The sequence below is a fragment of the Barbus barbus genome (genome assembly GCF_936440315.1).
Source record: "Barbus barbus genome assembly, chromosome: 40".
Taxonomy (NCBI): Eukaryota; Metazoa; Chordata; class Actinopteri; order Cypriniformes; family Cyprinidae; genus Barbus; species Barbus barbus.
Genome location: NC_136718.1, coordinates 9,216,328 through 9,240,355, shown reverse-complemented (window position 1 = coordinate 9,240,355; position 24,028 = coordinate 9,216,328). Strand labels below are relative to the sequence as shown.

The 24,028-nt window shown below is 37.1% G+C and overlaps 2 protein-coding genes across 10 annotated transcripts in view; both read right to left on the bottom strand.

The window, feature by feature from the left end:
* Window positions 1-6,232: 6,232 nt before the first annotated feature.
* LOC306859876 (microtubule-associated protein RP/EB family member 1-like) lies at window positions 6,233-15,200 on the bottom strand. Of its 3 annotated transcripts, none has more exons than XM_079401260.1 (7): window positions 14,903-15,200; window positions 13,824-13,947; window positions 13,376-13,521; window positions 12,910-13,108; window positions 11,670-11,776; window positions 11,306-11,458; window positions 6,233-8,960 (listed from the first exon to the last, which is right to left on the bottom strand). In XM_079401260.1, exons 1-7 carry the CDS (start codon window positions 15,002-15,004, stop codon window positions 8,910-8,912), a joined length of 882 nt encoding a protein of 293 aa, XP_079257386.1. In that variant the 5' UTR covers window positions 15,005-15,200; the 3' UTR covers window positions 6,233-8,909. The 3 variants fall into 3 exon arrangements, with proteins under 3 accessions (XP_079257386.1, XP_079257388.1, XP_079257387.1); XM_079401262.1 differs by having other exon boundaries at window positions 6,988-8,960; window positions 14,873-14,931; XM_079401261.1 differs by lacking the exon at window positions 14,903-15,200 and adding an exon at window positions 14,461-14,858 and having other exon boundaries at window positions 6,988-8,960.
* A 544-nt stretch (window positions 15,201-15,744) lies between these two features.
* Window positions 15,745-24,028, bottom strand: part of LOC306859954 (MYND-type zinc finger-containing chromatin reader ZMYND8-like) — a 23,050-nt gene continuing 14,766 nt past the window's right edge. For 5 of the 7 annotated variants that reach the window (XM_079401379.1, XM_079401377.1, XM_079401380.1 and 2 more), the window contains exons 14-20: window positions 20,725-21,249; window positions 20,222-20,641; window positions 19,174-19,304; window positions 18,695-18,775; window positions 18,390-18,468; window positions 17,945-18,184; window positions 15,747-16,677 (exon numbers count right to left, since the gene is read on the bottom strand). In XM_079401379.1, coding sequence (XP_079257505.1) covers window positions 16,499-16,677; window positions 17,945-18,184; window positions 18,390-18,468; window positions 18,695-18,775; window positions 19,174-19,304; window positions 20,222-20,641; window positions 20,725-21,249 — 1,655 coding nt within the window. In that variant the 3' untranslated portion in view covers window positions 15,747-16,498. Of the gene's footprint in view, window positions 16,678-17,944; window positions 18,185-18,389; window positions 18,469-18,694; window positions 18,776-19,173; window positions 19,305-20,221; window positions 20,642-20,724; window positions 21,250-24,028 lie in introns of all 7 variants that reach the window. The other 2 variants (XM_079401381.1, XM_079401383.1) reach the window with 1 other exon arrangement.

Below are 24,028 nucleotides of genomic sequence, written 5' to 3'. Positions count from 1 at the left end.
TGTGTGTGTTGAGAGAGGGCAGTGCAGTGCGTGTGCAGTCCTGTCTCTCTCTCACACAGTGCGGGACCCAATGAATAGGTGTTATGTCATTGCTGAGGACCCTGTTTCTGCGCATTTATAAAAAAGAGGGACAAAAATTCTGTCATTTACTCACCCATATTGTTCCGTATGGCTTGCTTCTGTGGGACAAAAATGATAAAGTTATCACTGTCTTTTATGGCCATGAATGGACACAATAAAGCCATAAATATATTATCAAGTCGCCGTCTACACGACTCGTGCGCTATATTAGCCTACTAATACATTTTCTAAAGACATTAGATAACTTCAGCTAGAAAGTCTTTGAAATTTAACAAAAACTAGGATTGAGCTCAAATAGAAACAGACAGCTGTTCTCACGTGAGCTGTATTTTTAAAAACAGTATTGTGATATTACCTTACATACATATATTTGTCTTTCAGGATGACAAAACGGTTTTTTCCCTTTAAACCAGACCTAAACACTGAACAGTAGCTATAACGTTACCTGAAAGGTTTAAATAATATTCCCTCTGAATTTCGGAAACATGCAAACACACAATGCATGAGAAGACTGTCCTTGACAGAGAGGGTGGCCTTAAAGGTGAATTAAACGGTTAAACCTAATTAAGTTTTGACAGTATAGCCTACTAATGCATAAGCAACAGGAATAAGGATACTAAAAATAAACATTATGGAAATTGATAACATTTATGTTGACGAGGGTGGTTACTTATGTTGCTAGATCTGTTTGGGCAGTGTTTGGCGAAACGGGCACAGCTATGTATGTATTGTATATATTTCTTTTTCATAAGAGTACTATAGAAGTAGAGTTGTATTGTAACAATCTGTGAGAGTGTAGAAAAAAATGCTACTTTGGCTTCTTGCTATAGGCTATTCAAGTACCATGGTATTCATGTGGTATTCTCAGGTATTACCATAATCCAAGAAGTCAAGATTTTGCTGGTTAGCATGACCCTGTTAACCCCTGCTGGTAGATATCAGAACTACACTAATTGCACTCTGGTAGCTACATCAGTATTGTATCTTTCACCATTGGCATCTATTCACAGACATTGGAGTATTTTCACTATACAGGCCTAAATATTAACTATACTAAATATATAGCCTATGTTAATTTATGTTATAAATATGTTAACATTCATATATAGTGTGTGTGTTACATATACAAGTTTATGTTTGCCTGCAACATAAATCCCAAGTATTTTACCAGTTTTTGAATGGCTTTTGGTGCTTTTCTGTGGTGTTACAAACAGTACAGCCAAGAGAAGGTCATCAGTTTTAATGCTATAGGCCTGTACCAGGTAAAACACTGTTGGGCTTTTTAAGAGATGCGAAGGTTAAAAGTCTCCAATCAGTGCAGTATAAATCAAATGTTGTCACAGCAGACGAGTAACATTTGTAATAGTGAGCAGAAACCATCAGAGCGTGCAGTATACTCCATCCAACACTGTGAGATTTCCCACCAGAGCTCATTCACATTCCTCCACACCTCAGGCTTTCATTTTCCTGTCTGCAGAACTTGAGGTTTAATTAAATGGCAGCGCTCCAGAGAACAAAGTGAGAGAGAGGGGACAGAGGGAGGAGAGGAGCAGGTGTTTTCTTCACCCATCGATTTGGACACCTGAAACACAGCCAGCATAACGGCGCCCCTCTGACTACGAGTCATAAAACACACACTATTACTCACACTCCTCTCCAGTCCACCAAGCTTATCTTTAATTGCTGCAGAATAATAAGCATTAACAAGTCATATTTGGTCAAAATGAAAACTGTGTCATCATTTATTCAACCTCATGTCACTTCAAACGCTTTTTTTTTTAAAACATAAAAAGGCAGGATGTCCAGGCCGCTCTTTAACATGCACTCAAATTAGACAGCAACGAGTGGCTGTCAAACTTTAAGGATAAGATGGCAGCCAGATGTCTGAAGACATTTAGTAGCTCTCCATTAACAAAAACAGACAAACATGGCTTGTTCTTACCTCCCCTGCTGATTCATGTCACTTTTAATGAATGAAGCTTAAGGCTGACACTAATATTTTCATCTGTCCTACACATGTTGACCTCTGAACTTTGCTCTCAGGGGAGTGTCCCAACAAACTGGCAGGGGTCAGATCGGTGTTTGACTTTGGAAGTCTAGAGTCCTCCTGCTAATGCAACCGAACTCTCATTCACTTCCAAACAAGAACACATTCCACACGGCAGACCAAAACGAAAACAGAGAGAGACAAATCTCACAACAGAAGGATGAAGGAAATGCCATCCGGCTGTCACATATTTCCTTCATGGACAAGAGAGTCAACTCGCAAGACAAGAGATGAAAGAGAGAGGGGGGCTTGCTTCTTTTTGTCTGAAGTGTCTGTGTCAGTGTATTAGTGTCTAGTCTTCTTACCCAAGGACTTAGTGACCTCCTAGTTGCCAGGGATTTCTTTAAAAGAGTGCGAATGATGTGGAAACGCCCCGTTACACCCTTACAGACTCAGAGCAGGTCAGTGACTAAACTAGGGTTGTTCTAATTTTACAAGATGGATATGTTCTAGTCACATGTTTTTCCTTCTCGGATAATCTGCTGAGTGACAGTGAGATTGTTTGATAAAGTTCAGAGGAAGCTGTGTTGTGTCTAAAACACAGTTCTGATGTGGCATATTCATATACTTCAAACACAGACGTGACCAGACAGGCCTGATCTTAACTGTGATGTGGTTAGCTCTTTTTCACCTGTCCGAGCTGGAGGGTTCAGGATGAGCTGAGTCATTGTTTTGTGCACATGAGAGATGGTGGAAAAAAAGTGAGTGATTCTTGACAATGCAAAACTCTTTATTGCATGTTTTTCTAGGTAGTTGCTTATAGGCCCAAATCAAAAGACTATGAAAGGAAGTTCATGCGTTAGAGTGAAAAATACAACCAGTAACTGTGAGATAAAGTTTATAAGAAATAAAATAATAACTGACCCCTCTTACTGTTGCCGTGTCGGACAAGCCATGCCAATCTTAACACCACACATCATGTTCTCACACAGTGAAAAATACATTGCAGAGCAAAGAGGAAACTGACAACACACCGACAGAGCAAGTTAGTTTCAGTATGAAAAAAAATGGTCAGCTTTCAAATTTTGTCATTTTTTTAATAAATTCAAACAATAAAATACCATTTTGTGGCTCGCTCATGTGTTGTCCCACATGAAAAAATACTATAGTAATTTATAGTAAATACTATAGTGTTTTTGAACCATACTATAGTAAAGTACTTGAATTAATTTGTTGTGGTAATTCTATAGTCGCTGTGGTAATATAACAACTATAGTAATATAAACAAATTACTTTACCCAATACTGTACTAAGTTTTCTACAACTATGGGTATATTATACTACAATACACTACAGTTTACTGTAGTAAAAACTAAAGTATACTATATTTACTATCTATACATCTTATTTACTATAAATTACTATAGTATTTTTTCATGTGGGGTGACAGATCACTGTAGCGCCTTCAAGTGGCTCATCTCTTCCTCTTTACTAGTTACAGCACAAAATAAACATGAATGAGCATCAGAAGGTTATCTCGTTTCAACTGCAGAAAGACTTCAATATAAACCATGTTTCAAGTTCAAGTCCACCGACATAAATCTACTCTCCAGTCTGGTTTGTTTGTTTGACAATGGCAGATTCAGCATTATGATTGGTCAGATTGCCTGTCAATCAAAAGAGTAAATTATGAGATTGTTGCAATTGTTTAGATTTTTAGATTTTTTTTTTTGCAATTACAAAATATGAAGTCACATTTACGAGAAAGTCACAACTGTGAGAGATAGTCGTAACTGATATTGAAGAGATATGAAGATACTATGATAAAGTGGCAATTATAAGATATAAAGACAATTATGAGAAATAAAATTACAAAGAGAACTCACAATGTAGAAAAGTTCCATGAAGATATTTTGTAAATTTCCTACTGTAAATATATAAAAACTTCATTTTTGATTAGTAATATGCATTGCTAAGAACTTCATTTGCATAACTTTAAAAGCGATTGTCTCAATATTTTGATTTTTTTGCACCCTCAGATTCCTGATTTTCAAATATGTATCTTGGTCAAATATTGTCCGATCCTAACAAACCATACATCAATGGAAAGCTTGGTTATTCAGCTTTCAGATGATGTATAAATCTCAATTTCGAAAAACATAAGACTGGTTTTGAGGTCCAGGGTCACATTTAATTATATATTTATAACTAGAATTTGTATTCTTTATACTCTAGTGGAAATGAGCCCACCACTAAGCCTCTAAGTTTGTGTGTTTCAACAAACACCACTAATAGATTATGAGATAGTGAGGAGCATGTTGATGTGAATGAGACAAAAGCACACTCAACTTTTGTCTCCCCCTACACAAACACACCACTTGCTCGATGTGTCAGACCCCTCAATCCACACGTAAAAAATTACAGCAGGATCTCAGACAAAGAGACAGAAATCCCATGCTAAACATCCACCAGCACCAACAATAAAGAGCAGAAAATCCTCTTGAAACCAACCTCATATTAAAGGAAAAAGCAAAAGACAGGACCTCAGATTATTTGGCCCCTAGCAAAGACACGAGTGAGGAGTGCTGCATTAAAGTTTCAACGACAAACTTGGTTCCAGTTTAAACAAATGGAGTTTAAATCCTAATCCTTGAGTCAAACAGGCATGATGGGTACTAGATTAATCTTTCCAGCAGCCTAAGCCTTTTTTAGCAAAGAGCGAATAGCTGGCACCGATGACATTGATAATCCAAACAAATTTTATCACAGATACTGTATATATAGCCTTCAGGCATATAGTTTTATTATACTGGCATCAAGCCCAGAGAGGTTATTGTGTTAGCATGTGAGCGTCACGTCTGACTGGATGGCAAGTTCATACAGGTTTGTAGCATCTTTTGCACTCCTTCAAACGGCTGATTTAACAAAACGGTGCTTCTCTTGCTCTTTCCACAGTTTTGTTAGATCACATGCTTTGAAGTTCAGTCTGCATGAAAGGAGAAAATCAGAGCGCTAACTGCGGATAAGGAACAAAAGGCCGGAGGTCTCGCTAAGTGAGCAGTGAAGCATTTCAGCCAGACACTCTATAGCCCTTATAATGATGAGAGAGTATATATCTCACGCAACAGACATGTGATAAACCAGACGTGGATTTCCACACACATAAAGTGATTAGCATTAGCAAGTGATTGTGTTTTCAGACACAAGATGATAATGTTGAAGAGCTGTAATGGCTGCAGCTCTTTGGTGTCTGAGAGGAAGTCTTTTGTCATGGGTATGACGCATAAATTAATTGGGCAGAATAAAAAAGGCTAACTTTTTTCAGCCTGTTTAGTGGTCAGCCTTCACCCTTGCTCTCTCACTGAATCACTGGAGCCATTGATGATCTGTAACTGCAGATTCCAACAAGTTCCATTTGTTAACATATAACTACTATATGGTTTAACATGAACTACATGTAATTATGAAAAATATTTCCAAGGCACTTATTAATAATATTAAATGTTAATGTCACCATATCAAAGTCAAAAGTTAATATATTTGAATGTATTAATCAACATTTTCTAGTGGAACCTTATTGTAAACTGTTACAAAATTAGCAAGATTATAGTTTAGGACGATAACGTAGTTTTGTCGTTTGCAAATGAATCACTAAATCATATGAGCACTTTGTAACACTTGCACTAGTAATCCTGCATACGAGGATAAAATACAGAAATAAACCGACAGATTAAGTTAAGTACTGAAGGATTGTCATTGTCTCGTCTACATGATATCAGGATGTTGGGTCCATTAAATTAAGGAATCCAGTCACGTTTTAAATCTTTCTGTCTTTTTGAGGCAAGGTCACAGGCATTTTGTGACCTCTGAAGGGAGATAAATAAGTTCTCTAAGAAAAGCTGTGCGCCTGGTGCTGACAAAGCACTGAGAGACAACCAAGTAAGAAAGATGGGAGACAGAAAACCCAAAGTGTCTGAAAACAACAGCATGTCTTTCTGATAAACAACAGACTGTCAGCAGCTGTTTAAAAGAAGAAGGGTGAGACACTAAACTAAACAGGACAATGACTGCAGCAGGTGAAATCACAACGGTTGTTTTAAAAGAAAACATTATTATCTGAATAAATGCATATAAAAGTCTGAAAACAAGTTCCAAATTGAAATTAGATTTGCAATCCCAGATTTTAATGTGGTATCAGACGTTTTGGATCTCAATGTACATGTTATCAAGGGGAAATTTCATGCTACAAAACATGTATATCATATTAAAAGTAAAACGTTTTTCCATGACAATTACCCTCTGACATGTAAGAACATGAAGTAACACAAGTAACCAGATTTTCTTCCATATTGTAGTACAGCAACTCAATTTCAGCATTCTTCCAAAACAAACGTGTTGTCAGACAGAGGCACATCTGTTTCAGAGGTGTGTGAAACAGTTATTACACTTCCACACTGAGAGGAAGAGCTGTAATCTCCAACACACTCTTTAATAACAGACTAACACTCCTCAAATCCCAGTGTTTCCTATGCTTCACCAAAACCTCCTCAACTAATGACTGCTTTAAAGCAGCTCTACATCTCACACCAGCAAACCTAGCGGAGCGAGACCGTGAGTGAAACAAGCATGTTCACTTATTTCAGTATATTCAGTCCCTGTCTTTTGATTAGCATTGATCACTAATGCCACCTAGTGGTGATATGTTTCCTGACTGTGACAGAACAATAAATCAACATAAACACAAGCTACAACACACTGAACAGACATTCTATACAGTACAGATCAACAGAATGAAGTATTATTTCAAATTATTTATTTTACATATAAGCCATACTTAATAGTTTTTTGAGGTCTTTACCATTGTTCAAAAATGTGAAAAACTGTAGGCCGTTCCTCATGACAAATGACACAAACAAAAAGACATGTAAATACTGTTTTATTGTAAGAAATGGACTTCAGTTAAAAATGTGGAACTCTTAACAGCCTGCAAGTACAAAATCAGGGAGAGAGAGACAGTTTGGTCGTGGTGCGGGGCCCACAATGTACTGAGTACCTTCGCTACAGATTGTTCTTAAAGGCCACAGAGCATTGAAAGAAAGGAAGGGTCAATCACTGCCTTTAACAGACATTACCTGCTTCCAAACTACTTCCTTCCACATTTTTACTTGCATCCACCTTGTGCCAATATTTAGCAGTTCGGCTTATGTGAAATTACAATGGGATATTTTGTCAATGCAAGCCCAGAAATGTGAGTGTCACTTGTTTTCCTATCGTCTCCTATTTAGATTAGATCCAGCACTGTTATATTCACCCAACTGCAGCAATATTTCTAATCCAGTGAACCAAAACATCCAGCAAAAAGCCTCGTCTAGCTCAAACAGGCAAGTTCTTAAGGGTCAAGGTATTCGATAGCACCAATAACAACTCTGATTGCCGGTTTTGCATGTGCTATTGATGTAAAATGCAACAGAGAACTACACACAGAAAAACTGCTATTGATTGAGAATGACCAGTACACAAGAAAACAGTGAAGCTACACGTCGGTAAAGTCAGAGTTGGCACAGTGATCTAAAGTCAGAATCATGTTGACTCTCCAAAAAATGACAAATGAAGTGAGCGAGCATTGCCTGGAAAGATCAAATTCAGAACTTTCCGAAAAGGAGTAAAGCTTTCATCTACAAAGCTCATTTAGTCGATATTTTTACTGTTTTTGCATTTGCATGGTTATTTGGGGAATGGTCTTGAAAGAGTGCAATATTTTAAAATAACTCAAAAGACTTCACGTTCTCATCTTGTGTATTTAAAACATTTAGGTCTGAAATAACCAATATCCCGCTGCTGCCGCTACGTCTACAAATAATAATTAAAAGAAACAAAAGAAAACTCAAATTTAAAACTTGAATTACAAACATTTGCCAAGAGAGACAGTGCGAAGGATAGGATAGAAAAACGCATTAAATACAAGGCAGTAAAACAGGTAGAAAACGGGCAGTGTTTGTCTTGTCAACTCAAATTTTGGCCGAGTCTGCCAACGTAGTGGCTACCAACTTCATACGGATAATTCTTTAAAATGAAAGCAATAAAATTATAATAAAAACATTTAAACTTGTGCAACCGTGGCGCCACAGTACATCGGCGTCCTGTAGGCCAAAGCGCACAACTGAGTGTTAGTACGTGCGTCGACTCGAAAACGACGCTTCACTATATCCATAAAGAAAAGACAAACGTCAGACTGGGTCCACTCCCTCCAGACAGTCTGTATAAGGCACAGTCACTGAGGATAGACTGGAGCGGTGGTGACTGCTACCTGCCTTATGCTAAAGCAAGCACCAAAACCATGAGTGGAAACTAGGAAGTGAGAGGGGTTTTGCAATGAACTAATGCACGTTTTATCATTCCGTCCCTCGGTTGTGTGTCAGTAAGGTACGGTTCTAAATAAGACGTGATCACAGATATGTACCACAGCAGTGAGGGGGAGACTCCGCCTATAAATCACTACAGAGGATGTGTCCAAGACATTTCAAATAAGATAAATACATTTGCAGGTGTCTGAAGTTGCTGAAAGAGGAAAACAATATTAGATTGTATATTACAGACGGGAAACACGCTCTTCCTCGGAGAGAAACAGGAGTATGGTGGCAGCCAGAGGTCTGAGGGCATTAAAACGGTTCTTTCGACATGAAGTGTGTCTATGCATGCTTTAGCAGACGCAATGGGATTCAGTATGGAGTTTGTTCAGAAGTCCAAATGCATAATATGGTGTGGATGGCGGGGTAGTGACTGTGGAGAGGACGGGAATGGAAAGGTGAGAGGAGGGTAAAACTGCAGTGAGTCACGAGCATTAGAACTCCTCCTGGTCCTCTGACTCAGCGTCTGGTATGACAAACCCATCCTGAGAGAGACAGAGACAGAGAGAGATTGAGTCATCTGATAAGAAAAGTCTTGCCATTTAAAGATCCACTGTTCCACTGTTTTCCACTGCAGATGTTGTTAACCAGGAACCATTCCCCAGAACAGCACTAGTCTGTGTTTACAAGTTCAGTAAATTAATGAACAAGACAGTCTAACGTGGATCTGCAACATGTCTATTCCTACTTTCTCCAGACTATTTCTTGGGAATTCTGTCTTATATATCAGAGGCTGTCAAGGTCATGTCAAAACTGGACATACCTGAGCTTTTCTAAATTAAGGGTGCTTTCTAACCTGCCTCATTTAGTTTGGATGAATCGCACTAGAGTTCGTTTTCTCTCTTGGTGCGGTTCGTTTTGGGCAGATGAGAAAGCAGCAATCGCACTCGGGTGCGCACCAAAAGCGGACCAAACAAGCGTACCGAGACCTCCTTGAAGAGGTGGTCTCGGCAGGCTTTCAAACGAACCATGGAGCGGTTCGTTTGTGGTGAGAAAGCAATCCGTCTCAACAGACCAACGAACCAAGCGGTATCATAATTCATAACGGGAAATATGTTATATAAAAAGCAGCAGTCAGTGTCTTTTGTGTCTAGCAGTCAAGTGCTTTGAGTACCCAGAAAAGCGCTATATCTATAACTAATAGCGCTATAACAAATTATTATTTTGTGAATGCAAGTGAGAATTTGAGAGAAACTTTGATTTTGTTAGTGAGAATATTTGTTATATATATATATATATATATATATATATATATATATATATATATATATATATATATATATATATATATATATATATATATATACACACACACACACACACATGTATAATTATATTTTCACTATATATATATATATATATATATATATATATATATGTATATGTATGTGTGTGTGTGTGTGTGTGTGTGTGTGTGTGTGTGTATATATGTGTGAAAATATAATTATACATATATCTGTGAATGAAAGTGAGATATATATATATATATATATATATATGTGTGTGTATATGTGTGAAAATATAATTATATATAGATAGATATATTAGAGAGGAATGACAGCTACATTCGTTTTGCATTTGCCAGGACAGCTATAAAGCTACAATAAGCCCGCGGAGATTAAATTCAGACTAAATTCAGAAGAACTGAGGCAATGTCTCCAAGATGCTTCAAGAAACCTACCTGGCAAAGCTACAGTACTGTTAAAAGTTCTAGGCACTTGCACAAAAATGTTGTAAAATGGGGATTCTGTCAAAAATAATGCCATAAATAGATTCTTTATCAATTAACTTCCAATAACTAATTTAAATCAACGTTTGTGTGAGCATCCTTTGCGTTTAAAGCAGCTTTTGCCCTCAGTGTACTTGCGCATAGTTTTCAGGTAGCTTTGCAGGTAGGTTTCTTGAAGCATCTTGGAGACGTTGCCACAGTTCTTCTGGATTGAGTCTGTCTCAGTTTGTTCTGTTTCTTCATGTCATTTCAGACAGATTGGAGGATGATGAGATCAGATCTCTGTGTGGAGCACTGGCTGTTGTCAGACTCATTGTGCAAACAAAAATCTCACTGGATTATTACAATTAAAGGCAAAATGAATGTTTGGAAATGTAAACTAATTTCCTACGGACACACTACAGCAAAAGATAGAAATAACTTTACAAATAACATAAACCATTTTTTTAGCTGGTGGAAATACCAGTGTTATAATCATTTAATCTAATCAACACTGTAAATGGAGAAATTTCTATTGAATCATGAAAGATTTCTGTCCCTCTGTTAGCCATTAAGCACATCCAATATGGCAAACAGAAGCTCAATCGTGCTTGCTCGTCATCCAAGAACTATTGAGGTTGTAGTACGGTTATGCTTTGCTTTAACATATTTGATGAGCTTGGTGCATTTGCGTTGATCAATGTTTACGCATGAATAAAAGCCCAAATATAAATACAAATATAAAATGAGCATGCCTATTCAGAAGACTTGGATTAATCAGACTTTTACAATGTCTTTATTATGAAGCATCTAAGTTTTGGCGGAATTGACTTTCAATGAAGGGGCAGAAATCGCTCAGGTTTAATGAAAATATCTATATTAAAGTCTTATGGCTTGTGGGAATGGATATGGCGTAAGGGTGAATGAATTTTCATTTTTGGGTGAACTATCCCTTTAAGTCTAAGATGATGCCATATGGCCAGAGAACATAACATATATTAATATATGACTGAAAAGGTCATGAAATGTATTAGTCAATAAGTATGGGAACACTGTTAATTACTAATATGGTCTGTTGACAAATGTTTCTCTTTAGTGAGATTGTAGTTGTACTTGACTCACGTCTGTGGCATAGAGAATATCCACAATCCTCTGCAGGGTGGGGTCTCCCTCCCCCTCCTTCTCTTGACAGATCAGCTCAATGTTCCTCAGTTTGCCAAAGTAAAAGTCCCGCTCCTTCTCCATGTCCTGGATTGTAGACTTCAAGATGTTTAACTGAAAGTCACCAAACAAACATTTTAGTTATAAAACCCAAAGTACACTTATCTTGTTATGCATACGTTAAGTTACTAGGTACTATGCTGATGACAAAAAGTGCAGACACTAGACAAAGATGAAACTTGAAAGTGCACGTCGAGTGCCTTTGCTTGTTTCATACTATAAAAAGTGACAGTCTCACAATATGAGAGTATATAGTATAACAAACCTCTTGAATAAGCTCCGCCCTTTCCTCATCACCACCAGCACCAAGTCTCCGTGCAGAGATAGGCGCGACCTTGGGTGTTACCTTGGCAACGGCTGCTCTCTGTGGTGCTGTTGGGAACAAGTAATAAGTAGTAAGATGCCAACAAACTAGTTTCAAATACAGGCCTTCTGACAGTATAACAGAACATCACTGGACCTGTTATTGAAATGCAAGTCATTGTGTTGATAATAAAGCATTTAACTGCAGTGAAGTGAAAGCAGCAAGCTGGCAATAAAACTAACATGTAATCAGAACAGACCCATTTTCTTCTGGTATGGTATGGTGATGCTCATTTTTCACGATTCAATCAATTCTCCATGAATAAAGTCAAGCACACCCCGTTTTTCTCTGAATATCCAGCTTCATTTAAAAACATGTCAGATTATGGAAGCAAGATGGGTTGCGAAGACCATTTCATACTGCTTTTATGCTCATCTATGCCTACATATTAAAATGACTAACAGTCTAAAAGCATATCACTCATCACATTTTCCCTTCTCAGAAGAGTTTCTGTCCAGCACTTTCCATGTGGGTGGGTTAGTTGACACTTAAAAAACTATTTAATGTTGTGACTTTTAAAAATCATTTAAATGCTCGATTTACTAGAAATGACTGCAACAATGTCGGCTTCTCCAGCAACCAAAACTATGTGTACTTCTCTTATTTTATTTAAGTTGAGGCTTCCAGGATTGATGAACAATACAACACAGGTATCCTCTGTTGTAAACAAACACAGCGTCAGCTCACATGAGAGTTTGCTTCATTATGCTCCAGACTATGCTCAGGACTGCTTGCCTGAGGCTATGAATTACAGGTAATGTTGTAAATAATGTTGAGTTTCTTGCACAGAATTGCGCTGCCTGATATGCTTTTTTTGATTTTCAATGTGACAGTAGTCATTGATTTGCATTTTATGAATCGCCAAGGACGTCGGTTTTAGCTAAAAAAAAAAAGAAAAAAAAAAGTCTGCTTTATTGTTCTACTGAAGAAAAAAAGTCACCTATATCTAATAAAGGCAAAAAATGCCTAAAATAAACCTAAAACAAAACATTAATATTGCTGATCACAAACTGCTGAATGCAACTGTAGTTCTGAATATCTGACCTTTTTGGGCAGATGTATAAAACATAAAAATGTATGTGTAATCCTAAATGCTGAGATCAAACTATGAGGTGCCAACAACTGGTGCAATGTAACCAACCTGCATTCAAGATCTTCTTGGGCTTGCTGAGGGCAGACATGGAGGGGTTGGGTTGAGGCATGGTGTCCTGGCCCTGTCGTGCTTCCACTGGGTCATAGTCTTTTCCATCGTAGTTGGCATCAAAGAACTTCTTAAACCACTGAACGAATTCAAAATTGTCTTGAAATTTGCCCTTCACCAACTTGTCAACCGGGATAATCTGATGGGGAAAACACATTCAAATATTATTGTTTGAATATCATTGTTTTAGTGGTGAAATCAAGGAACAAAAACAATGTCTACATGGTATAATTAGTTCCAAATTCCAGTAATGATACCATATTCTAGTGAATATAATTTGTGATAAAATAGAAATAATTAACCTAAGTGTCTCCAAAAAGTCTCTTAAAACTCGGTTTTGCTCAACTTGACCTGACAAACTTTACTTGTGCAGACGAGCCTGAGGAAAAGAAATTAAACAACTCACTTTGTCAATGCCCATTTTCTTGAAGGCGGCCTGCAATATCTTAAAATTGTGAATGTATTCATGCTCTAACTTTGCACCAAATTTAACTTTCTTCAAAGGTATGCAGCCTGGAAACAGCATGTCCATAAACTGGCAGTAGGCTGCACCTGTAGAGAAAATCAGATTACAAACGGTTGATGTAAAATGCTTCCATTACTCAAAAACATATCCATTATAATAAAGTGCATTAGTGCATGGCCATTTCTTTTGCGGCATTGGTTCTGGAAGTTTTTACTCTTTGATAAAACAACATAAGCCAGAAACCAAAGCAACCAGCTATTTACATAAATTTCCTTATGAAAGAAATTGAATTTTTACTTTCAGAACCCAGCTGATGCACTCTGTACTACAAAGCCGCATGCATTCTTACATTCATACCCTCTTTACTACAAAGCCACATATAACTCACCTGAACATAAAAGCTCGACCTTGGTAAAGTTCATCTGTAGAGACTCATTGATCCATGCGAGCATGTCGTGGCGACTCAGATTGTCGCTAGTCACTGAGGTGGAATATACGTTCACAGCCATGTTCTAGAATGGAGCAAGAGATAAATGAGACATCATGAGTAACCTGAAAATCAACAGTGCTGAAATTACGGCATATAATGTTAGCTTATTATAGATCATCATAATATTATAATAATATAAGAGATATTCTGTCTCAACTTCACTATAAAGGATGCTCAATTATTATTACCATACATTAAACTTGACAGAGTATAAAGAAACATAAGCACTGCAATGAACGCATTTCATCACATGGGTGAATCCTAAGGGAGTGTATCACGGATGTTAATTCTCACATTTCCTCTTCTACCTAAAAACGAACCATCAACAAAACACATGATTTTAATAAATAGTCTTTATAGTCAACAAAAGCCTTCATAGTGTGATATAAACTATGAAGAATGGAGCTGTAACACATCGTAATGACATTAAGCCAGCCAGAATCTCAAGACAGCTAAGCAGATGCTGAGAAAAACAGCAGTAATGTCAGTCACTTTATCTGTGCCTTAAAACCTAAAACCTAACAAGTTGCCCTACCTAGACGGCAATTTTTGAGACACAGCCCTTGAGACAAACACCGCCTCAGCTGCTCTTCTACATCCAGGCCTCGCCTTTCACACTATAACCCTTATAACAGACGTTTTACCGACACTTATTAAAACAAGAAGGCTAAAATGAATATACGTATTTACTTAAACCTCAAAAACCGGCCTCATAGACCAGAGCACCGACGAAATATAAGACAAGCCTAGCTAATTCTTTGTCCCATAAAACATCAGCAGCAGCATCAGCTTCCGTTAGCGGCCGGGGCTAACCGTTCATTTCAGCGCACTCGTTTAAAATAAACCACTCCCAATGGGTATATAACGCTTTAACGACGTTGTCACAACATAACCTATCTCTCTGCATCATTAGTTTATACAATAAAAGAAAAGGAGGAATATCTAACGGTATTTGAGATGTCTTAGCCGAGCTTTACCTCTTCGCCGGTGTTCTGAGATTTTCGGTGACGTTGGGCGGAGTCTACATGAATATTCATAGGTGTTCGGTGACGTTGGGCGGAGCCTACATGCATATTCATGAGTTTCCCCGTTTCGCGTTAAAGAGCCACTGAAAATATCGACTGTTTTCAGAATAAGAAATGCTTCAAAGTGTGATGAAGGAGGATACGCTCCAACTTACTGAGCCAACAAACTTTTTTATGTACCTAATTTATTTTGACATTCTTGACAGCTTTAACGCGAAACAGGAAACTCATGAATATTCATGTAGGCTCCACCCAGCGTCACCGAATATTTCAGAACACCGGCGCCTCTTTCTCTCAGATAATGCGTCGGTTTGTTCTTAGGGCGTCTTACGTCATTACGTACAGATAAGTAGGAAAAGTGACAAAAATCCTTGGCAAAATAAAAGTCTTTCCGTCTCGTTGAATGAATTGTATTTATGTTAAAATGAGATTTTATTGGTGTACGCTAAATAAAAATAATATTTTTTAAAATAATAATTATTGATGTATTTGATGTAGAAAAATGTATAGACCATAACTGTTCAACTAAGGGAAGTCACGCTTTAGTTTGAGGACCAATTCTCATTATTAACGACTTTTGTCTGAATAAACTTCAAATTTGCTGCTTATTAATAGTTAGTAAGGTAGTTAAGTTTGAGAATAAGGGATATAAAATATGGCCATGCAAAATAATGCATTAATATGTGCTTTATAAGTACTAATAAACAGCCAATATGCTATAATATGTATGCTGATAAGCAGTTGAATTGGTCCCTAAACTAAAGTGTTACAGTAAGAGAAATGCATACAAATGTGTAAAACACCAAAGATTTGTCTCATGAAGACTTTATTTTTCTTACAGATATCATCTCTGCTTATTCTTTTGTATTTACAGTATGTAAACAAGAGAGTCCACAAGACAAGAGAGAAATGAAACATGCCCACAGTAAGTATAATCTTTTCCTTTACTCATCTAGACTTTTGCTCCTTTTTGTTTATTTGTTTGTTAAAAAGCCTTTCACGGGTGAAAGATATTAAAGAATTAAATCTTTGAATCTTTCCAAAAAACCAAAACAAAACAAAAAGAAACGTAGTGACAATCCATTAGTACTAACAATCATATTCCATAAGTTTTTGACCTTGTACAAACACGCTCTTCATTTGATAAAATGAACGTACTCTTTCGGAGGCACTTCTAAGTGCATCTTTCACATTAAGAGAAAAAAAAAAACTATATCGATCAAACACAGTTGTTGAAGTTTACACAAGTTGATATGTATAAAAAAAGGACAACAGTTTTACAGTTGCATATTTTATATCAAAGGGTGTTTCTGTCTTTGTACTAAACAAGTCACAAATTCAAATACGAAATGTATGTAGAAATGAATCAAACTTTTATAGGCATTTATCCTAATGTTGTGTTGGATGTAGTGAACAGGAAGTGACACCATGTCATGATCACACTGAACAAGGAACAGTCTGTTCGAAACGAGTCAAGGTCCTTTGGTGTTAACATCTGACTCTCTTTGAATGGCACCGTTCTGATGATAAAATGATTTCACACTCGGGTTATGAGACAGCCACAGAGGAGCTGCCTTTAGTGTTGTCCGTGGAAGGGGAGGGTCCTTGGTTTGCGGGTGATGTTCTTTCTCCGCTTGGTGAAGGTTGGGTTTTAGGGGACTGTCCTACAGGTTTTCCGGCTGCGTCTGAACTGGCTTCTGCATCAGTTTCCTGCTGAGATGCTGTGGCTGAGTAGATGAAAAAGAGAAAGTTATAACTCAATTGCTATTCAGTAACAAATGCAAAAGAAAACAGGGAGTGGCTATGTTTAGAATGGAATACTAGCTTGCATACTGGATACTGCACAGTATATACTGGATACTGCCCACTAGTTTAAAAAATGGACCCTTTTCACACAGTTCTGATGGCTTTTCTTTTTTACAGTTATTAACACTGTAAATATAGCAAGTTTTTATAAAATGTAAAATACATTTATATAACACTATAATTTTGTATTTTATTACCTTTGCATTAAATCACACACACACAAAAAATGGTTAATGCTGTTGCGTGAGTGTTTCTAATACAACAGCTGAGAGAGTAAGGGCAAATTTGACAGCTTTCACTTTTATGACCAACAATCTCTCAATATTTTTGTTCCTCTTTTGGAAAGTCATAGAAATTGATTTTTTTCTTTTGCTACTGGGGCGAAACAGACTGCAAAAATTATGTTAAAATTTTTATTTACCATTACAGAAGTTTATCCAATTATGACAACCACTTCAAAGAAACCCCCTTGAGAAAGGTCTATAGTAACTGGTAAATAAAATGGTAAAAAGAAAAATAAATAAATAAATAGTAAAATAGTACCCATTCAATTCAGAGTTAAAATGTGTTATTTTGTATTTTTATTTATGTAAAATGCCTTAACATCACTTAAATAATATTTTAATCACACAAAAAAAAGTAAAATAATAATAATTTAAAAAAAGACAATTACACTACCCTATGCTGGAAATGAAAATTCAATGTATACTGCACATTTTGCCAAATATATTCCATTCCATGTATACAAAAAATAGCATTTTGTGCACAGTATACACACTATATATACTGGAGAAACAGTATAAGTGGTATGTTAGTATGCGATTAGCCATTCAGAGTTGTGGACACACTGAGCTTTGGTGCTAATGTGGGCAATACAAGTTTGAATTTGGCCTGTTACTTGATCCCTGTCATTTCTTTTCCTCTTTCCTCTAGTCTTTTGGTAAAAGTGGTACACTCTTGGAAATAAAACTTCTAAAAGCAGGTTTTTATAGCATTGCCATTGAAAGAACCACTTAGAGTGAATAACGTATTGATTATTCATAAAGGACCTTTAGTGCAATAGAAAGTTTTCATTGATGATCAAGTTTTACATGGAATCATAGACTCATGGAGCCATAAAGAACCCTTATTGTTAAGAGTGTAAAAAGCCAAAAATGGAAAAAGAGAGTAAGGTGTAGAACTGGTTACCTGACTGTGTGCAGGATTTCATGTGTTCGGGCCAGTGTGCCTGCTGGCAGGGGTAGTCGCAGTAACTCGTGTTCCAGCAGCAGTAGAAAATGGCCTCTTTTTTGCAGTTGGCACACCACTGCTTCTTCTTGGTCTCGTCCACCGCCTGCTGTTTCTCCATCTCCATCTGTTTCTTCACCTCTGACACCAGCCGCTCTCTCTCCTGCTCCAGACTCTGCCTCATTTCAGCCATGGTCAGCTCTACACACACACAAATGAACACATAATAATGATATATCAGTGTCTGAAGCTCTGGCTTGGTCTTCTAGAACTTGTAGGAAGGGAGTTCAGTGATCGGTTCTCTGTAAATGTTCTATTCATTGAATTGGATAACGAAAGCATTTGCTATCACAAAACCACCATTAAGCAGTTTGCAGAGCTATTGTAAGTCATAAAGGAGAGTTACCGAGGTTATGTTTCATCTCTGACAGCTCCTGCTGATGCAACCACTGGAGTTTCTCAATCTCAATCCGCAACCGCCGGATCTGCAACAAAATACACAGGGAATGTCAACCAAGAGAACCATAAAGTATTGCCATTATGGAAATTCAATCTGTCAGCCTGCAACCTATAAGTGTACAACCTATAAGTTAAATTTTCATAAAATACATATTGAGAAAGAGCATGAATGGTGAAATGAAAAAAGAAAAAAAACTATGAATGGTAGATAAAATCATGAAAATCAAGCAGAAATGACATACAAGCACAAACCTCTGCAATGGTGTTCCCCGTCGTGCTCTTAGAGAGATCATTGTATATCTCTGTCATTGTTCCCTTGATCACGTCCATCATCTGCCATCATGATGGGGGGAAGAAAAAAAAAAATCAGACAACAGTCAAATTCACCATTTTTAATAAATTATTTAGGCACAATTTAAGTAACAGTAGTTCAGCAGTAGAATTAATCAAGGATCAATTAAACCATCTTAATTCATTCCATATAATGAATTTACACACTAGAATATTATATATAATTTTTTTATAATTATTTTCTGAATGATTTTTCCTGAATTACAGCACAGGGAGCTGTATCTGTGGACAGCAAATACAGGTTTTGTGTTTGAAAACAGACTATTTAAAAAATGCTCTACTGCTTTTTATTGTTTCATTGTACTATACGTATATGCTATTTAATTGATGTTTTTGATTGAACAGTATTTACATCAGAAGTGAGTGAATATCTGACTCACCTTAGTGGTGTACTTGGCGATATCAGCGGCGACATCAGCAGAGGCCGGAGGGGTGAGGAAGTCTCCAGCCAGACTGGAAGCAGACGTACCAGAGCCCATGTTAACAGGTGAGGTGTCTTTGTGTTGAACAGCTGGTGAAACAAGAGAAAGGTTTAATGCCACCTTGAACCAACATTATATAGGTTCAGTACAAACTGAGCTGCATAATGTCGATCACCATAGAAAATACATTTGTCTTGTCTTTCAGTTTTATAGTTGTTGTTGTTTTAAAAGCAGAAATTACTTTTGGAAGAACGTGAAGCTGGAATGTGAAACTATACAGTATATAATTTTTTTTTGGTGAAAGCACATACTTAATTTTTTTTTCATTAAAGAATGTATTATTTGAGCTTTAAAATTGTCATTAGCCTCACAAAGATGGACAGATGATGAGCCATGATGTCCAAATAAAGTTGTGAGATGTTTATAAGATTTATAAGTGAAATAAAGATGTGATTTATTTTATATGGTGTGCTGACACTAGCATCCAGTCGACCTAGAGGTCTCATTGTTTATGTCATTTCTGTAGACTAGAGCAAAGGATTTGCGTATTACAGGAGGAATCTATTTGTTTTAGATATACATATTTATATCTGATTGTTAAACATCTAATTAAACAGATTATTGATCTAAAAGTTATTATACAAATTATAGTCAATAAATAAAAAGATATTTAGATATTCAGCTAGATTATAAAAAAGTTTGTCAAAAATATTTTTATAACAATCCAAGACTAATACAAATATAAATAGATATTTTTATATATAAAAATGTTCAAAAATCATCTTCATATATATCTTTTATTATTATGATTTTATATCTTAAATAGATTTATATTTATATAATTATTTCAGGGCAGGGATTTTTTTTTATTTAGGGTATTCGTCTAGATCAGAAAAAACTAATTAATATTTTTTTAATAATCTATTAAAAAGTTTAATTATTAATTTATATATATAAAAAGAAATATTATTATGGGAATAAAATTTCTGCACTGTCATGCATTTACCTTTGACGGACTGTCTGGTCTGGTAGCGTGTGCTGGAGCTATTGGCTGAGGTCTGGGGCTGCGTTTGGCTCTGCGCCACTATCTGAGGAGCCGTCTCACCTTGTTGTGGCTGTCTCTGCACCTTCTGAGACGATGTCTGGAGTTTACCCCCAGCTGGGTTCGTAGCAGGCCGCTGGGCCGGCTGTGTGCTCTCCTTAGGCAGCAGAGGGCGCTGTTTTTTTACCACACTGGAAGCGACTGGGGCAGCAGACATGGCTTGAGCAGCTGAGGTGGAGGTGGCTTGAGTGGTAGATGCAGTTGTGACGGTGGCTGGAGGCTTGATGGCTGATGCTGCTGCATCTTTTGGACCGGGATTGATGGAAGATGAAGTGTTATCTGTGGATGAAGGAGCTGATATGCTGGTAGATGCAGAAGTTTTACCTAGAACAAAGATAAAGATTCAGATTAGAAATTCTAAACATCATTTTTTTACAGAAGTAAAATCCAAACGGTTAGGTACCTACCATCTGTTTTAATGCCTGTCTGATCTTTAGTTGTGGATATGGGGGCTGATGGGGTCTCTCGCTTGGCTTTCTTCTTTTCCCTCCCACCTTGTTCTTCACCGAGGTCAATCACCAGCTCCCGCTCGGAGTCAGAGTCCACATCCAGCTCTGATCCAGCAGGCCGAACATCCTGCCCAGGCTGTGACCTCTCCTTCTGGGTCTGCTGTGGGGGTTTGCTCTTCTCCTGGGAGTCTTTCTCCACGCCACCACTTGACTTCTCTTTGGTCTGGGGATCTGAAGATTTCTTGTCTGCACCTGGTGTTCCTCCAGCTGTTGATGGGGCAGCGTCTTGGTCTTGTTCTTGAGCGGATGGAGGTCTGGGTCGCTTTTTGGAGTCTTTGTGGACACTGTTGTTGTGGTTAGTGTTCTTAGGCTTATGTTCATCCTCAGACATGTATTCGCTGTCGCTGGAGTCAGATTTGTCCGAGTCGTCTGAGTCACTGTGCTCAACACCGCGGTACACATCATCTGAGATCTCATTGATTCCTGTGGATAGAGAAAGAGACATTCTTTTCAGTTTTAATTTGACAGACTGCATAAGCTCAAAAGCAGGGTTTCAGACACACAACACTGTTCTAAAGTTTGGGGTCGGTAAGGTTTTTCCACATTTTCGAGAAGAAGTTTCTTATGTTCACCTATTCTCCATTTATTTGATCAAAAATATTTGTAATATTGTGAAGTATTATTAGAACTAACATTGTTCTACTCCCTGTGAAGTACAAGATTACTAATAATACGTAGCACACAAATCTTGAAGCATAATCCACCAATCACAAATAAGTGAAACAAAAATCTAGGCAATATTTGCAGGTTACCCACATAACTTTAGCTAATAGTAGCCAGCTTCCCTAGTTAAAAAAAAACAAAACAAATTATGCCATAATTTATTTAAAATACATTTATTTCATACTAAGTAGGCCTATACTTCAAATCCATGAACATTTATTTACATATATCTCTTATTAATTACTAATATAGTAATATAGAGTATTTCTTTATTGCACAATGCACATTACTTTATATTAAGTCTTAATATGACTATTATTAAGGATTGTATGATCTCTTCATAATATCAGTCTTTAAATGCAAGATATTTAAAGTGTACCTGAAGTATACTTGCAATAGTTCCACTTTCACAATCAAATATACTTCAGTATATCTTTAGCTGGACTTCAGCAATACTTCTGCACAATTAAAGTGCATTAAGCAGTTTAATTATATCAGATTAGTATATCAAAGGTACAATTGCAGGGTATTTTTATTGAGCACATAAATATGAAAAAGTATCTTTAGTATACTTAGCACAAAATAAAGGTATTTCAAATACTATATATACAGCGGGTAAAATAAGTATTGAACATCACCGTTTTTCTCAGAAAATATATTTCTAAAGGTGCTGTTGACTTCAAACTTTCACCAGATGTCAGTAACAACCCAAGTAATCCAAACATACAAAGAAAACAAAACAAGTAAGTTCAGAAATCAAGTTATGTGTTATAAAATGGAATGGGAGGTGCAAAAAGGCATGGGAAGCCAAGACACCAGCTGAAATCTATCAGTAATTAGAAAGCAATCCTGCCCCTTGTCAGTGGAAAGTAATAGTTCAGTCCCAACACCTACTGTACCAGGATGATGAAGATGAAACAAGGATGGACATTTCAGCAAGACGATGATTCCAAACTCTCAATTGGTTTCAGAAAAAGAAAATAAAGCTGCAAGAATGGCCCAGCCAATCACCCGACTTGTGTCCAATAGAAAATAAGAACTAAAAGATCATAGTTCATAGAAGAGGCCCACGGATCCTTCAAGATTTGAAGACTCTGTGGAAGAATGGGCCAAAATCACACCTGAGCAATGCATGCGACTAGTTACGCCATACAGGAGGCGTCTTGAAACTGTCATTACCAACAAAGGCTTTTGTACAAAGTATTAAATAAGTTTCAGTAGTTCAATACCTTTTCTCTATGTCATTCCATTTTTTTTTACACACAACTTAATTTCTGAAATTACTTTTGTATGTATGGATTACTTGGGTTATTACCGACATCCAGTGAAAATTTCATGCCAACAGCACCTTTAGAAATATATTTACTGAGAAAAATGGTGATATATACATGCAATATATATATATATATACACACACACACATGCATCCTGTTAAATTGCTAGCTACCTATGGTAGGGCTGAGCATAAAAACAGTAGTACTGTTTTCTGATAAGACAATAAAACTACACAAAAACCCAGACAGATTAGATTATCATTCACAATGCTTTATGGGAGTTGTAAGTGTGGTTTATTGCCTCATAAAAAGAATGTTAAGGTTGTGCAAAGTGTAGAATTAGAGAACTGTCTCCCTTTCGATTCATAAGTGTCACGGTTCATAGAATCACTGTCTCATCTTGCTTGTCTGTTGTGGTGTGTGTGGCATGAGTGGGTGTGTCCAGCTCTGCCCCAGCTGTTACTCGTTACTGGGGCTATTTAAGATCAGCTAACGCTACTCTCATTGTCAGATCCTCAGAGTATCGCTGTGTTGCCTCTCGTTTTGTTTCCTGGTGTGTTCCGGTCTCTGCCCTGACTTCGGAGGATTCTACAGTCGGACCTGACAGCCCATTGCGTCCCGGCATCCGTCTTCTATCAACGCTGTGCACGAGCTCTGTTGCTACTTGTGACTCTGTTCTTCTCTCTAATAAACTGTGGTTATCTGCTATTGAATCCTTCTCTTGATTTCATGACAATAAGTTGGAATTTGAACCGAGTTGTTCACAACCAACAGGAAGTTAAACTGGAATATGAATTGGAATAACAGGAAGATAAATTTAAGGGCAGTTAAAGGCATTCTGGGAAATTAAGATTTCTTCTACCCTGGTTTATAAACCTGTTTGTCCATCTGTCTGTAAGGCCTGTAAAAACACATAGCATTTTTTAAGTTTCTTTTTGACTTTTACACTTTTCAATCCATTATATAGGATTAATTTGAATTAAAATTAAAAGGACGTGCGTCCAAGACTTACACAGAAGAGAAGAAATGGTTGAACTTCTTTGCGCACAAAAAGTATTCTTGTAGCTTCATAACATTAAGATTGAACCACTGATGTCACAGGGACTATTTTAATTATGTCCTTACTATCTTTCTGGGCCTTGAACGTGTCAGTTGTGTTGCTGTCTATGGAGGGTCAGAAACCTCTCAGATTTCATCAAAAATATCTTAATTTGTGTTCTGAAGATGAACAAAGGTCTTACGGGTTTGGAACGACATGAGGGTGA

Bases quoted from the DNA above. Each gene is read 5' to 3' on its own strand.
- LOC306859876 (XM_079401260.1), bottom strand. From the start codon at position 15,004: ATGAATATGCATGTAGGCTCCGCCCAACGTCACCGAACACCTATGAAT. The intron at 13,522-13,823 runs GTGAGTTATATG...TTTTCTCTACAG, and splicing joins GGTCGAGCTTTTATGTTCAG to GTGCAGCCTACTGCCAGTTT. The intron at 13,109-13,375 runs GTGAGTTGTTTA...TTTCCCCATCAG, and splicing joins AGAAAATGGGCATTGACAAA to ATTATCCCGGTTGACAAGTT.